The sequence below is a fragment of the Eutrigla gurnardus genome (genome assembly GCF_963514095.1).
Source record: "Eutrigla gurnardus genome assembly, chromosome: 1".
Lineage (NCBI taxonomy): Eukaryota > Metazoa > Chordata > Actinopteri > Perciformes > Triglidae > Eutrigla > Eutrigla gurnardus.
Window position 1 is genome coordinate 24,774,248 of NC_139915.1, and position 13,507 is coordinate 24,787,754.

Sequence of the window (13,507 nt, forward strand, 5' to 3'; positions counted from 1 at the left end):
CCTCAGAGTGACAAATGGAATCAATTTTACAGTTCTCTTAACGCAGAAGGACTGTTGAAGTGTTTTGTCATTTAATTTACACACATGCATGTGTGCAGTCGTACCAAAATACGACCGTGCATTCTCAAACGCTCTCACGTTTGTGTGCACATTGAGATCTATGAACCTGCCGCTGTTGCTTATTTCTCAATCTTTTTTTTTAAATGATGTTGTCTCCAGAGCACCATTTGAAAAGCTACAATTTCTTTCAATTGAAACACCAGCAAAGTATGACAGCTCTTTATAGCAATATCTGGTCTGACTGCCTCTGACTGTTTCTAGTCTGCAACGTACAATTTGGCAAACCAGCCTTTCAACTTCCAATCCACTTTGATGGCTAAAATGACCGGACAAGCTTCTTGGCTGTGAACGTTAGGGGAGAAGGAGACCTCTAAATCAGATTGTGGCGATGTGCCTCAAGACAGGTGTGCTGTAATGCCCCTTCCTGAGCTGTAAAAGATGGCACTGCGGAGTACATTCAGCCGGTCACATTAAGTCCTGCTCTATCTGCGAGTGTCACGGAAGACCACTTATCTTGCTCACTCTTCCTGTATGGCATATTGGACTCTGCACTCGAGAGAAGTCTTACTGACCTGTCCATCGCAGAGAAGCTGAATAATTTAATTAACAGGCTAATCTGTCTTCTCTAGAGACTATTCATTACTGACAACAGATAAGAACTGTTAGGACAAAACCTCCCTCTGGTCAATTAATATTTTCTGCATTCATTTGCTCTCTCTTTTGATTTCAGTCACCCTAAAATAGCCATAAGGAATGTGCAAAAAGGTTCCTCATAACACTGTCGATGCTCTACAAAAATTAGAGATAGTGTGGAAGAAGCCTTGCCTTTTTTGAAGTCCTACCACACTGCCTTTAAAAAATGGTTTGCTTGCAGGAATATGAATCAATGAACAATGAGTTATTATTTTTCAGATCAGTGTATGATGCATTCCTGAAGGGTGTGGATGGTGTTTTAGTACTTCAGGTCAAGTAGAAGTGCAAAACATTGGTCAGTGGCTGCTGATGAGCAGTTCCAGTGATAGGCCTCATGCGATCAGAGATAGTAGTAAATACAACTATGTAGTTAAAGGTATATAAGGTAGGCCTATGTACCTTGTGTTAAAGCTCAGAGCACAACATTTGGATAAAATGTTGAATCACTGTTTGCTTATTTCTGACCAGTGGGATCATTTTTTTATGTATTTGTTTGAAATATTGTATTGACATTTAATACCGATGCATTTATTAATGAATGGGATTCTACTCCAGAGGCTGGTCAAGGTGGAGCAAATTCTACATTTGATAATTTTGAAAGTAACACTTACTCAGTAAGAACAATTTAAATGGCATTATGAATTTTATACTACACATATGTTATATCTCATGTTCTGCTTGTTCAAAGGAATTTTCATCATCCAATGAAACATATTGCATGAACCAATGAGACGGGCCGATCCCCCAGTGATGGACGGTGGGCAATCGATATCTTCACATGAGGCTGCGACTCTACAGGAGCCAAGCACTCCAGGTAATGAGCTGCCTGCTTGATATACATCCCTCACGGCGTGGGATTGCAGTGGTGCAACATGGTACTGCAACAACAGCAATTCTTTGATTTGTCATTTCTCTTCCATCCCGCTGCCCTGCCGCTCAGGGGAATCTCTCATGCATCACTGTAGACTTGTCAGCATGTCCACCCATTTGGCTGCTGCAGGATGCTCGCCACCTCGTCACCACTTCTCACACTGCAGAGGCAGACACAAGTCAAACAACCACGTCATACATAAATTAATTAACAAAGAGCGAATGCCAAACTGTGACTTTTGGGGTTGTTTGGTTTCTCTTTTCACGATGCCATTGCAGATGATTTGCAACCCCATTCTGATGTGACACCACTCCAGGCTGGTAATGACACTCTTAAACTGTCTGAATCACCAATAGATAACCAATGAGCAGTTAAATGTCTACAGTCCCCTTTTTTAATGAAACTATACAAATAAGCTGAAGTATAAAGCACTGAGAGCTTGCCAGTCTGCCAGATATGTTTGGAACCTCAATCATTTTTCGGAGCTGTTTCCTGTTTTTATTGAAAACAAGAATCCAGACAGGCTAGAGGGAACTTGATTACGATGATTTAGAGACATGAGCAAAGGGCTGTATAAGCTGATGACAATTCACATCCAGAGCCAAACAACAGGACCTCTACTTGTTCACCAGACCAGACTTCTAAACCCTTCAGCTTTGTATGTTGTGACCCTTGAACTGCTTATTGGCTGCTTGTCATATGGCTGAACATAACATATATAAATGAAATTTACTGATTTACTTATGTGGCTCTGGAGAGTGTCCTCATATGACATTAATTATGTAACTATATACAGGGATATCCACCAATAATACAAAGCATTAAATATATCAGTATAGTTTATTTGACCTTGTATGTTATGCTTTATACAATTAGTCCTTTATGTTTCATTGTTCTATCCTAGCTTATAATGACCTCATGTAAAGACATTTCAAAATGCTTGGAATAATGATTTGTGTCTGATGGGATTTCTCTATTTAAAAGAAAAGGTCATTTCCATGTTTAATGTGGACACAAGGTGTCTCCTGCACTGAATTATTCCCTTCTTGTGTGTGTTTATGCTACCAAACTGGTTCTCATGTCAAAATATCATCTTGTAAATACATGTCTCAAACTTAAGGAGGGCATAGAGAAACGTTGCCCTGTCATATTAAGTCAGAAATCAAATCATTGGACACATTTTGACAATTGTGACCTGATGTTGTTGGTTGTTCTCCTCATTTATTAGAATACATCCTGGGGGGGATATGACTGTCAAATCTCATGGCAATCCATCCAATAGGACATTTCAGAACCAATGACTATTTCCATCCATCAAGTCACACATCGTAAAAAAACAGAAATGACCAGAAAATGGCATATTACATATTAAAGCTGTTAAACTGCTAAAGCCATATACTGCGTAGCTTTTTATTTTGTGGCTTAGCTTTTACTTAGTGGTACTTAAACTTTAAAAATGTTGCACTTCTGATGAAAAAGGGAAAGCTCCCACTTCAGATTTCAAAATAGAGATCATTTTATAAAATAATAATAATAATGAAAGAGAGACGCCAACATCTCCCTTATTTTGTGTGCTTGCAAAAATGCAACGTGTGTGAATATATACAACCCTTTAAAATATGTTGTCAGGGAGGAGAGCAGCTTTGGGATTGGGCCAATTCAAACATGAAGGTCTGTTTGCATCACACCTGATATCAAACAAATCACGAAAAGGACCTTTTTTAACCTTTATTCATGTGATGTTTGATATGCAATTTCTTGTTTGACATTTACATACGTTCATACCTGGGAGCAGCTTAATACAACTTGCATATTGAGCCGTTACAATATCTAGGCTACCTCATCTGTCTGAAGGTTTCTTTGACAAAATGTTTCCCTGTATATTGGTATCACTGTATAATTTGATTTACAAAATGAATTGGGCTAAGTTTCCTTTTTGTAGCAGTCATGTTCCACCACTCATGACTGGTGTTTTTTTTTTTTTGCAGGTCACAGTTCAGTTTGTAATGATGAAAATAATGTGATGGAAAATATGATTCACATAAACATAAAACATTTCAATGTAACACATGGTGTTACAGAAAGTGAACTGAATGGAGATTTCCAACAAAAAGTCAACATTTACTGAGGAGAACTCAAAGCACCAGATTCACAGTAATCTTAACAACTCTGTATGCCTTAAAGTCACCCTCCTGTCCTGTTTTTCTTTATTTGAGTTAAGTCTTATTGTTTCAGTCTGGCATCTGTCAATTTGTGTGACATTAATGAAAACATATTTTTTTGTATAGACAATTTTGTAAAAATTGGACATGTCCAAAGACCTGTCCCCTTTCAACTTATAAAAACATGTGAGGGCCAAAACCTAATCAGCCACTATTGATCTGCTCTCAATGATCCAGAATAGAAGAGAACTTTGGAGTTAAAATTGATGACCCCAAGCGAGTCCTTGGGGTTTGCTCTTCATGCCGGATACAGCTCCTTTACTGGCCATTCTAATGAGGCTTTAAGCAGCGTGGCTGCTATAAATCTGCCTCGGTGAGATTGCACTGCTCCTGGTCTGACTGGACCTCACCTCACTAAATCTCACATCCAGGACCCGAGAATAATTTATCGTCCCCTCCTGAACACATTCACTAAAGCAGTCTGAAGTCAGCAAATGATGGTGAGCCAGGATGGTCGACTAATGTTTGTTGGTGGGAAGAGAATTAGGCCCGGATGGGAATATCAACATCTGTTCTCAGATGACAATGAGGAGATCAAAGCTGTGAGGACATGAGCCTTATGTTGCCCCTTTACGTCCCCCAAAATCCGGGCGTGTCCTCATCAGATCCCAGTGCAAAAGTAGATCTTTACAAATAATAACCCTCCTTGTCTCTTTTCAATGAACAATATGTAACGACCAGTGGGACAAACAGCATTGGAAAGCAATTTAAAACAGTTGCTGAGCTGGTGTAAACGCCTAGACGATCACAGACCGGGTGCAGGACCCGCAGGACTTGCTTAGGGGACGGAGACAGCAGCGCGCCAGGACAGGCTGCTGCGCGTCGGCACGGCGTTACGACCCTAGAGGAGACTCGGCGCATTGTACGGGGCGGATTTGCTGTCAAGCGATCCCGCGACAGAGAATCAGATACCGTTATCCGGCGAGTTGCTCTCTTTTTTCGGGCACCTTCACCCGAAGCTCAGATTCCGGCGGCATGTCCGAGAGGAAGAGCGCTGAACTCCACCGCTGCGAGGCTTCATCACCGACATCAACTCCCGCGGAGCAGATGGTGCCGAAAAAATGACTCGGGCTCTCTCCATCCTCGCTTACTTTTTATCTTTCATGCACTGTAAGTGTGTCTTTCTTTACGCTTTGTGACTTCGTCTGCTAGTTGTAGGCTGTTCTAAGCATGAGTTCGATCATGTGTGATTTGGGTTAGGTGGTGAACGTGTTTCTGTGCTGAGAAGTGACTTTTCTTCTTTTCTGTCCCAAAGTGGAATGGCAGCTTTTTTTTAAATAAATAAAATCGATTTGAATGTTAACCTACTTTTTAAATATACTGTAAATTAAAATAGCATAACATATATTATGATAGAAACTGCTGTATTTCAACTGTGTATCATTAAGGACGATTTGAGAAGTCAGTTCTGGCCTGCTATCAAATGTGGCCTCATTAAATGCAATCAGCACTCATGTGTAGGTTTGAGATTATTAGTGAGGGTCACAAGCAATATGCCTCTACAAATACCTACATAATCACCTACAATGTTAGAAAGATGGAGTAAAAGTTACAGTTTCTTTCTTCACTTCTTCAACATCACTTTGTCAAATGACCAGAGTGGGTTTAAAATCAATAGGCCTTGTATGTGACACTCTGTGTAAGTGTTTTGTCAGTCAGTGATGACAGTTAAGTGATGAGTCCTCATGGGCAAAGAAGCAAACAACAAAGAGAGAGAGAGAGAGAGAGAGAGAGAGAGAGAGAGAGAGAGAGAGAGAGAGAGAGAGAGTCTTATTAATATAATAATCATATGGAATATAAAGGAGTCAGAGAGGGAAAAACCTCACTTAACCTTTTCCCCATGTTTTGGTCCATTCACACACTTTCATTATGTTCTTGGGATTCTGAATGTATTATTGTAGATTTCATTTTCCCCCAGTGTGCTGTGCAGAGTGACCTTATCAACTCTACCATTGTATTACCACGCCTGACCGGACATAATGTCAACATAAAACTTATGAGGCATTGTTCACACTATAAACCTACACGCACGCACACACACACACACACACACACACACACACACACACACACACACACACACACACACACAAACACACAAACACACACACACACACACACACACACACACACACACACACACACAGCAGGTAATCACACGTTTGTGTTTTTCTACCAGTGGCCTTCACCTCTGGGGAAGTTCGGGCTTGTTTGACTCAGGTCTCTGAGGGCTTTGACAACACACCATCTGTTAGAGTGCTGAGGAGGTCCGACTGTGCAGGATGGGACCTCAGCCAAGTGACTGACAAAGGCACAGCCATGGCAGCATGCACTGACCCATGGGGCGAGACTGTCACCTTGCCGACAACAGTTTGATACTGGGAAACAGGAGAAGCATTGGAGTTGGAAGTAGCTAATATATATATATAAAGAAATACAAATGTATATAAAGAAATAAGCACTGAATGGATTTGGTTGGTTATGCAGTATGTCAATGTAAAATGTCTATCCTGTATAGTGCTGGACTTATATTTACAGTGACAGATATGGGTACATATAAAAAAGCAAATTGTGTTATAAAATATGTAAGGTTATACTCTGTCATGGCAGCAGTGGATATTTTGGGTTATTGACAGTGTGTGACTGATGTTAAGTGTTCATCAGAGTGACAGAGTGTCCCGTTTTCTGACTCTTGAGGTGTATCACTCCTTGATTGATTGCAGGCCAACGCCAATGATTTTCTCTGCAGTCCTGACTGTCCGTTAAACTGTCAGGACTGTTTGGTGGCTGATCCAAACCATGCAGGAAGGAATGTGCAAAGACCAGACTGGATGACTGCGGTGTACATCCTTGCTATGTTTGAAGTCCACTTGAGAAGGTCCTTGAAGATGGTGGATCCCAGAAACATGAACGCTTCCACAGTGGACACAGTGTTTTTCAGGGTGGTGATGTGCTCCTCTGGAAGTCCACTTTCATCTCCACAGTTTTAAGTTTAGCTCCAGGTTGTCCTGACCACACCAGAGCAGCAGTTCAACCTCCCATCTGCATGCAGACCAGTCACCGTCCTTGTGTCATCTGCAAACTTCAGGAGTTTAACAGATGGGTCTCCTGAGGTGCCGTCTTTGATGGAGAGGGAGAAGAGCAGTGGGTAGAGCACACATCCCTGGGGGGTGCCATTGCTGTTGGTCCAGGGAGCTGGATGTGATGTTTCTCCGGCTCAAAGCTTGTGTTAACCACAGATCTTATTTCAGACATCTACCCAAAAACCCATTCAAAGAAAACATTGACTTCGAGACAATGGAAGCAAAAGTGCACAAATGCTATCTCATTTCCTGCATTTTAGGACTCATTCCTGCACCACTCTATAATGCCTACATAAAGTGCCAAAGCAGGAAGTAGAAATGAAAAGAAAGTGGTGGATGGTCATGTGGTCATGTGTAACCTTAAAGACACATCCAGTATTCCTTGTTTTCAAATTTTAAATTATCTGAGAATAAAGCTTCGCTCCATGGAACACTTATGTTCAAAATGTTTTTTTGTTTTGATGCTGGTATTTTTGTTGTCATTGAACAAAACTGCATCACCAGGTAGCAGCTGTGCCGACTCAGAGGAGCGTCTCATGAACTGGTTGCTGGGAAAGGATCGCTACAACCCGCTCATCCGCCCGGCTATCAACAGGACGGAGAGAGTCCCGGTGAAGCTGCAAGTGTCTCTGGCTCAGCTTATCAGTGTGGTGAGGCACCGAATACTTTTACCTACCGCGAGGATGTGTGTGTGTGTATGTGTGTGTGTTTATGTGTGTGCATCTGAGGAATGCAGAGGATGTGTGCTGGGGAGACAGAGGAAGATGGAAAAAGAAAGTGAGCAAAAGTAAGAGAATGATAGAAAAGACAATGCTTTGAAAGCACAGTTATTTACCGATAAGCCTGCGCGGAGGGGCCGTAGCTCTAAAGTGATGAAGTCGAGGATGGATGTGGTCAGCTGTGATCTCTGCCTCCGTCATGTCCAGATTGAAACTTCAGCACATTGGATTAAAAGAGGCCATAAAGCTGTTTTAGCCACAGTGATAGAGGCTCTCCTCTGATTTAGAGCGGAGGCTCTTCCCAGCTGCAGTTCAAGGCAACGGGGCCAGTTCGCAGCCTCACTTTATGAGTTTGCATTGTACCCCTCAGAATAATTGGCATTCGGTATCTTTTTATGGGATGTCATGGGAGTGTGATTAAAATGCCTTCAACGAACATATAAACAAGCAAATCTACAAAGAGGGGAATTTTCCCTTTAAATCAGTGTTCAGGGTCAGCTAATATGCAGGTATGTGTACAATGTCATTGTATTTCATGTATTTATACATGACAGCTGTTCTGAAAAATTCCCCCCTGCATTTTCAGAATGAAAGAGAACAGATCATGACCACCAATGTCTGGCTCACTCAGGTACGTGTGATGAAGCTCTGTGTTCTCAGACAGCCTGTCATGTCTCGTTGAATGTCCTTCCCCCTGAACTTGAATTAAACCATATCCATTCCATATCCTCTGGAACAAACTGCTTCTGTAATTGTGCTCCAAACTGATAATGAAGCATGTCATTTGAAAATGAGCTAGTCTTGATACAACCAGGTCTCTCTGTCTCTCCAGCACTGGGTGGACTACAGGTTATCATGGGACCCTGCACAGTACGAAGGCATCGACAAGCTGCGCATTCCCTCCAGACACATCTGGCTCCCAGATATCGTCCTGTACAACAAGTAAGCATCACTGGAATGCCATGGAGCAGATTAAATCAACAGTTTGGTATGATTTCTGATAGAATTGAGATGGTTGAGATTAGTTCCCAATATATCTGAGTTCCCAATATATCTGAAGCCTCTGCAGATTTTATTCAGTATGAGCTTTCTTATTATCTTGATCCCTGTGATTGTAGGGTTGAAATGGATTGTTCTCTTTCTTCCTCTTCTCATAGCGCTGATGGTACCTACGAGGTGACCGTCTTCACCAATGTCATTGTCCTTTTCAACGGCAGCATCAACTGGCTTCCTCCGGCCATCTACAAAAGTGCCTGTAAGATCGAGGTCAAGCATTTCCCCTTCGACCAGCAGAACTGCACCCTCAAGTTCCGCTCGTGGACATACGACCACACGGAGATCGACCTGATCTTGAAGTCCGAGGTGGCAAGCATGGATGACTTCACTCCCAGCGGGGAGTGGGATATCCTGGCGCTGCCAGGCAGACGGACCATCAACCCTCTGGATCCCACCTATGTGGACCTCACGTACGACTTCATCATCAAGAGGAAGCCCCTTTTCTACACCATAAACCTCATCATCCCCTGTGTGTTGATCACCTCCCTGGCCATCCTGGTCTTCTACTTACCTTCAGACTGCGGGGAGAAGATGACGCTCTGCATCTCCGTGCTCTTGGCTCTCACCGTGTTCTTGCTTCTGATCTCAAAGATCGTTCCTCCCACCTCGCTGGACGTGCCCCTTATCGGAAAGTACCTGATGTTCACCATGGTGCTCGTGACCTTCTCCATCATCACCAGCGTGTGCGTGCTCAACGTCCACCATCGCTCTCCCAGCACCCACACCATGCCCGCCTGGGTTAAGCTGATATTTCTTGTCAAACTGCCCGCCTTGCTCTTCATGCGACGCCCTCAGAATAACTCCGCAAGCCAGAGACTTCGCCAGCAGCGGTGTGCGCGGGCGAGGAGGGACATTTTCGGCTTGGGTTACCCAGTCGCGTCCAAAACAGGCGTCACCTTGTCGTCTTCTGCCCTGCTGTCTTCCGACTCTGCCTTTTCCACCCCGGGACACAAAAACATAGCTCCTCCGTTGGGCTACAGCCTCTCCAACAGGAAGGGGGACTTGCGCACCACTGATTACCTTTCTACTGGTTTTACTTCTACCCAGGACCTCCAACAGAGAAGCAGCTTGGATTGGGCAGCTGAGGTCCAGGAGGCGGTGAACGGGGTGCGCTTTGTGGCCGAGCATATGATGGGAGACGATGACGATCAGAGTGTATGTATCCACATTCAAACCAAATGCTTCATTGTATCCATACAGTGCTATATCCATGTTTTTGCTAGATTTGCTGTGCCATTATATAATTCCCCATCTGAAATGTACAAATTCAATATAAATGCATTAAGGCTTAATATATTTATATTTTTAAGGTTATAAGATTTTTAAGCAGATGTATTTTCAATCCTTTGCTTTTCTTAAACATATCACGAAACAAAAACATTGAACATTTGAACATTTCTGATGCCATTCTGTTCATCTAATATTGACCATGTATATTGAGTAAACCACTCTATTAACCCCCACAAGTGATTTGCTGCATCTGACTGAAAGAGATAAGAGATGTGAAATCTGGAGGTGTAGAGTTAGAAGGTTATCAGACCTCTGTAGCCTGATCTTCATATCTGAAGTTAAAGGCTAGAGGATACATTAGTTGCTCCTAAAACACTTGAATCTCAGAGCAAACTCAATTTGCACTATAGGCAATGTAGGCATCAGGTTTTAGGCCAGAAGAAGAATACCTGGCCAACTGTCCAAAATGAATGCAATAGGAGTGCAATGGTAAATCGGTGGAGTACTATTTTAAGGCTGGAGCTGGAGCCAGAAGGTTGTTCTGCTAACTTAGTTTAGAAACGGAGGCAGAATTATAACATTGACTGTACATCCTCTGTCCCCCGAGGCACAGTAAGGACTACCACTAACCGTAAGTAGTGGCTGTGACCGAGCAAATTAAAGGAAGAATTTGGGTACTCAATCTCTTTCTCTGATAAATCAATGAAATAAGGAGGGAATCAGGAATGACAAATTACATGTTTCAAGAACAACCAAGGTCAGCACTGAAAATGGGGTGAAAGGGTCAATAGCTATTTCATTGTAGGTCTTAGGCATTACAGGAAACGTCCTCACAGGGAAATTACTCAACTATGTCAAAAGACTTCATGTTCCATGTCAATCCAATTAAATTGAAATAGACAACTGTTTTGTTGTCTATTTCACTGACATGTTGTATGTAAGATGTGTAAACAGGGTTTGACATTTTGTTGGGATGTGAAGAACCTTGATTCAGAAAGGGAATCGATTCACTCAATCATTCACTCAGTTACACTCGTGGCTGCACAGAGGCATGGCATTGTTCCGACCAATTATTTATGTCATCTTGCCGCTCTGCAACTACTGGTTTATTATAATAAATGCCGTCTAAAGTTTGTTGTGCACAAACATCCATGCAAAAACATGCACACTGACTAATTTTGATTTGATTTCTTTATGTTTGCAGGTGATAGAGGACTGGAAGTATGTGGCTATGGTGGTCGATCGCATGTTCCTGTGGATCTTTGTGATAGTGTGTGTAGTGGGCACCCTGGGCTTATTTCTCCAGCCCATCTTCCAGAGTCAGATCGTTTCCAACCAGCAGCCCAGCTCAGAGACTCCTCGCATTTGATGAGCAATGGAGGTTGGTACGTAGGTGTCCCACTGATGTACATCAGTGGGACAGACAGGATGTTTGTGTGAGATAATAATCAAAACCACATGGCCCACATGAATAGAACCATCAACAGCACCCAATATTTTGAGGAAATGGTACGTCTTCAAGGGACACTGAGGTAATTTCCCTTAATGTCTATAGGGGACAGCTGCATAACGGGACTTAAACTGCACTGAAGTATGCCGAAATATACCCAATGTGTCTGAGATGTAAGGAACATCTGTCTGGTGTCAGATGTTGTTTGTGTTTAAGTTATATTACCATGTCGTTGAAATGTGATGTGTGATTAAAAGAATGAATTACGTGCTGTTTCAGTTTGATTAAATGAACAAATCCCAAATAAAGTCTTAAAATTGTCAGGGTAAGTGCTCGGGTAATCTGTGTTGCCGGTGATAAAATTTGTCCTCCAAGCCAACACAATCACTGAAGATGTGCCAATTAGAACATTTCATCACGTAGATAAGACAGTTGCTTACTTGAAATGTGAGAGTGTGTATGACCAGGCAAAAAAAATAGTGTTGATACAACAAAAACTTGGAGAAGGAGCTGACTGTAATCTCTTGAGGTGCAGTGCTTTTGCCTGTGAAGGCATTCGCCTGACACTTATTCTTAAGCAAAAACACTGTACAAACAAAGTGTATTTGTTTCAGACGATGTAATTGTATGACCATAAATCTGTGTCTTTACACTAGCATTGCTCTCTGTTAAGTGCTTATTTTGTGTTAACGTAAATGATGCTTTGAACCGATCCCTATACAAAACATTCACTGCTCAATAAACAGTGCTGAGTGGACTCGTCATAGAGATTCTGCAGACTGTTGGTTCTTTTGCGAGACCTTGATTGAAATCTAGACACAGCAATCGGTATCACTGCTAATGCTCTACCTTAATCTCTGTTTCCGCTTTTCAAGACCCCCCTCCTGTTATTCTTGTCATTAGCGAAGAGCGACGGTGTTGTGCCACTGCGTTTGCATCAACAATGCATCATCTGTTTCATTCCAAACTGAGCTGGAGGTGGTGGTCATTCAACGCTCGCTGGAGGGTCCCATAAATCATAAGCCTTATGTCGGCAGCATTTGTGTCATTAGTCTCCAATAAGATACGCATGGAAGCGCTGTCCTTGAGAATTGTCCTAACACATAAGAAAGCATTTAAGTTTCCATCAAAGATCTACCATAATATAGTGAGGGTTCAATTCAAATGACATGTTCCACTCCAAGTATTTTAAAATCTACAGGATTGCCTTTGCAGAATAGTTGAAGTATTTTGTAGGTGTACAAATAACATAAAGTTTCATTCTGCGCTGTCTGGGAGACTGAAAGTCAAATTAACATTTATTTCTACTTCTGTGTGATGTAATTTCTCCCATGGGGGTGATTCTCTTTTCACTCGCCCTGCTTAAAAGGAGTTGAGAGTGCAGGGTCAGACACCAAACAGCATTTCTGGTGCCGGAACAGATTTATTTATCATTTGAGGGCAATTCGGCAGGACGGATGAAGGACAGAACTGTCAAACCACCTGGCTGCTGACTAAAGGAAAGACAACAATAACTGACAATGAAGGAACAAAAAGGGTCAAAGACAGAATTATATCCCAATTTGAAGTGGGCTCGCCAGCAGATATTGATACCTTGAAAAGATAAACAAACACAGGCTGTTATGCTCATAAACTGATCACCAAAACCTCAACCTGGCTGCACATGTACAGGCTGCACTCTTGTTCTTAAGGTATGTTTGCTGAACAGCTACTACTTTACTCAGACACACCTGTTCTATTTTTTGGCTCTTACTTTATCGGTAATGATATGTTGTGGTTTCTTTCTTTTGACGAATAGTAGTAAGTCGCTTTGGACAAAAGTGTCTGCTAAATGACCTAAATGTATATATGTATTGATATTGATTGAGGAACTGGAAAGTATTTGGGGATTTAATATGTCTATCTTCACTGCCAGGGGAAATATGAATTCAACCTGCGTCGATATTCTGGATAAAATGCGAAAATATAAAAGAGAAGAAATACCGAAATGTATTCCGTAAAATAAACCATACATATTCCAACTTGCAGAAAATAATATTTAAATTTTCACGTAGGAATGTACCTATCTAGCTGATTAAGAAAATATTATTCAAGGCTCTTTAAAAGACGTGTTCTTTTGTCTA

At 42.0% G+C, this 13,507-nt stretch overlaps 2 protein-coding genes across 2 annotated transcripts in view; both read left to right on the top strand.

The window, feature by feature from the left end:
* Positions 1–13,507, top strand: part of LOC311031861 (neuroplastin-like) — a 220,274-nt gene that overhangs the window by 110,098 nt on the left and 96,669 nt on the right. The window lies entirely within an intron of this gene.
* chrnb4 (cholinergic receptor, nicotinic, beta 4 (neuronal)) lies at positions 4,741–11,367 on the top strand. The gene is made up of 6 exons (XM_084036879.1): positions 4,741–4,956; positions 7,434–7,579; positions 8,235–8,279; positions 8,481–8,590; positions 8,806–9,859; positions 11,139–11,367. The coding sequence occupies exons 1-6, from the start codon at positions 4,908–4,910 to the stop codon at positions 11,301–11,303; spliced, it is 1,569 nt and encodes a 522-aa protein (XP_083893005.1). The 5' UTR covers positions 4,741–4,907; the 3' UTR covers positions 11,304–11,367.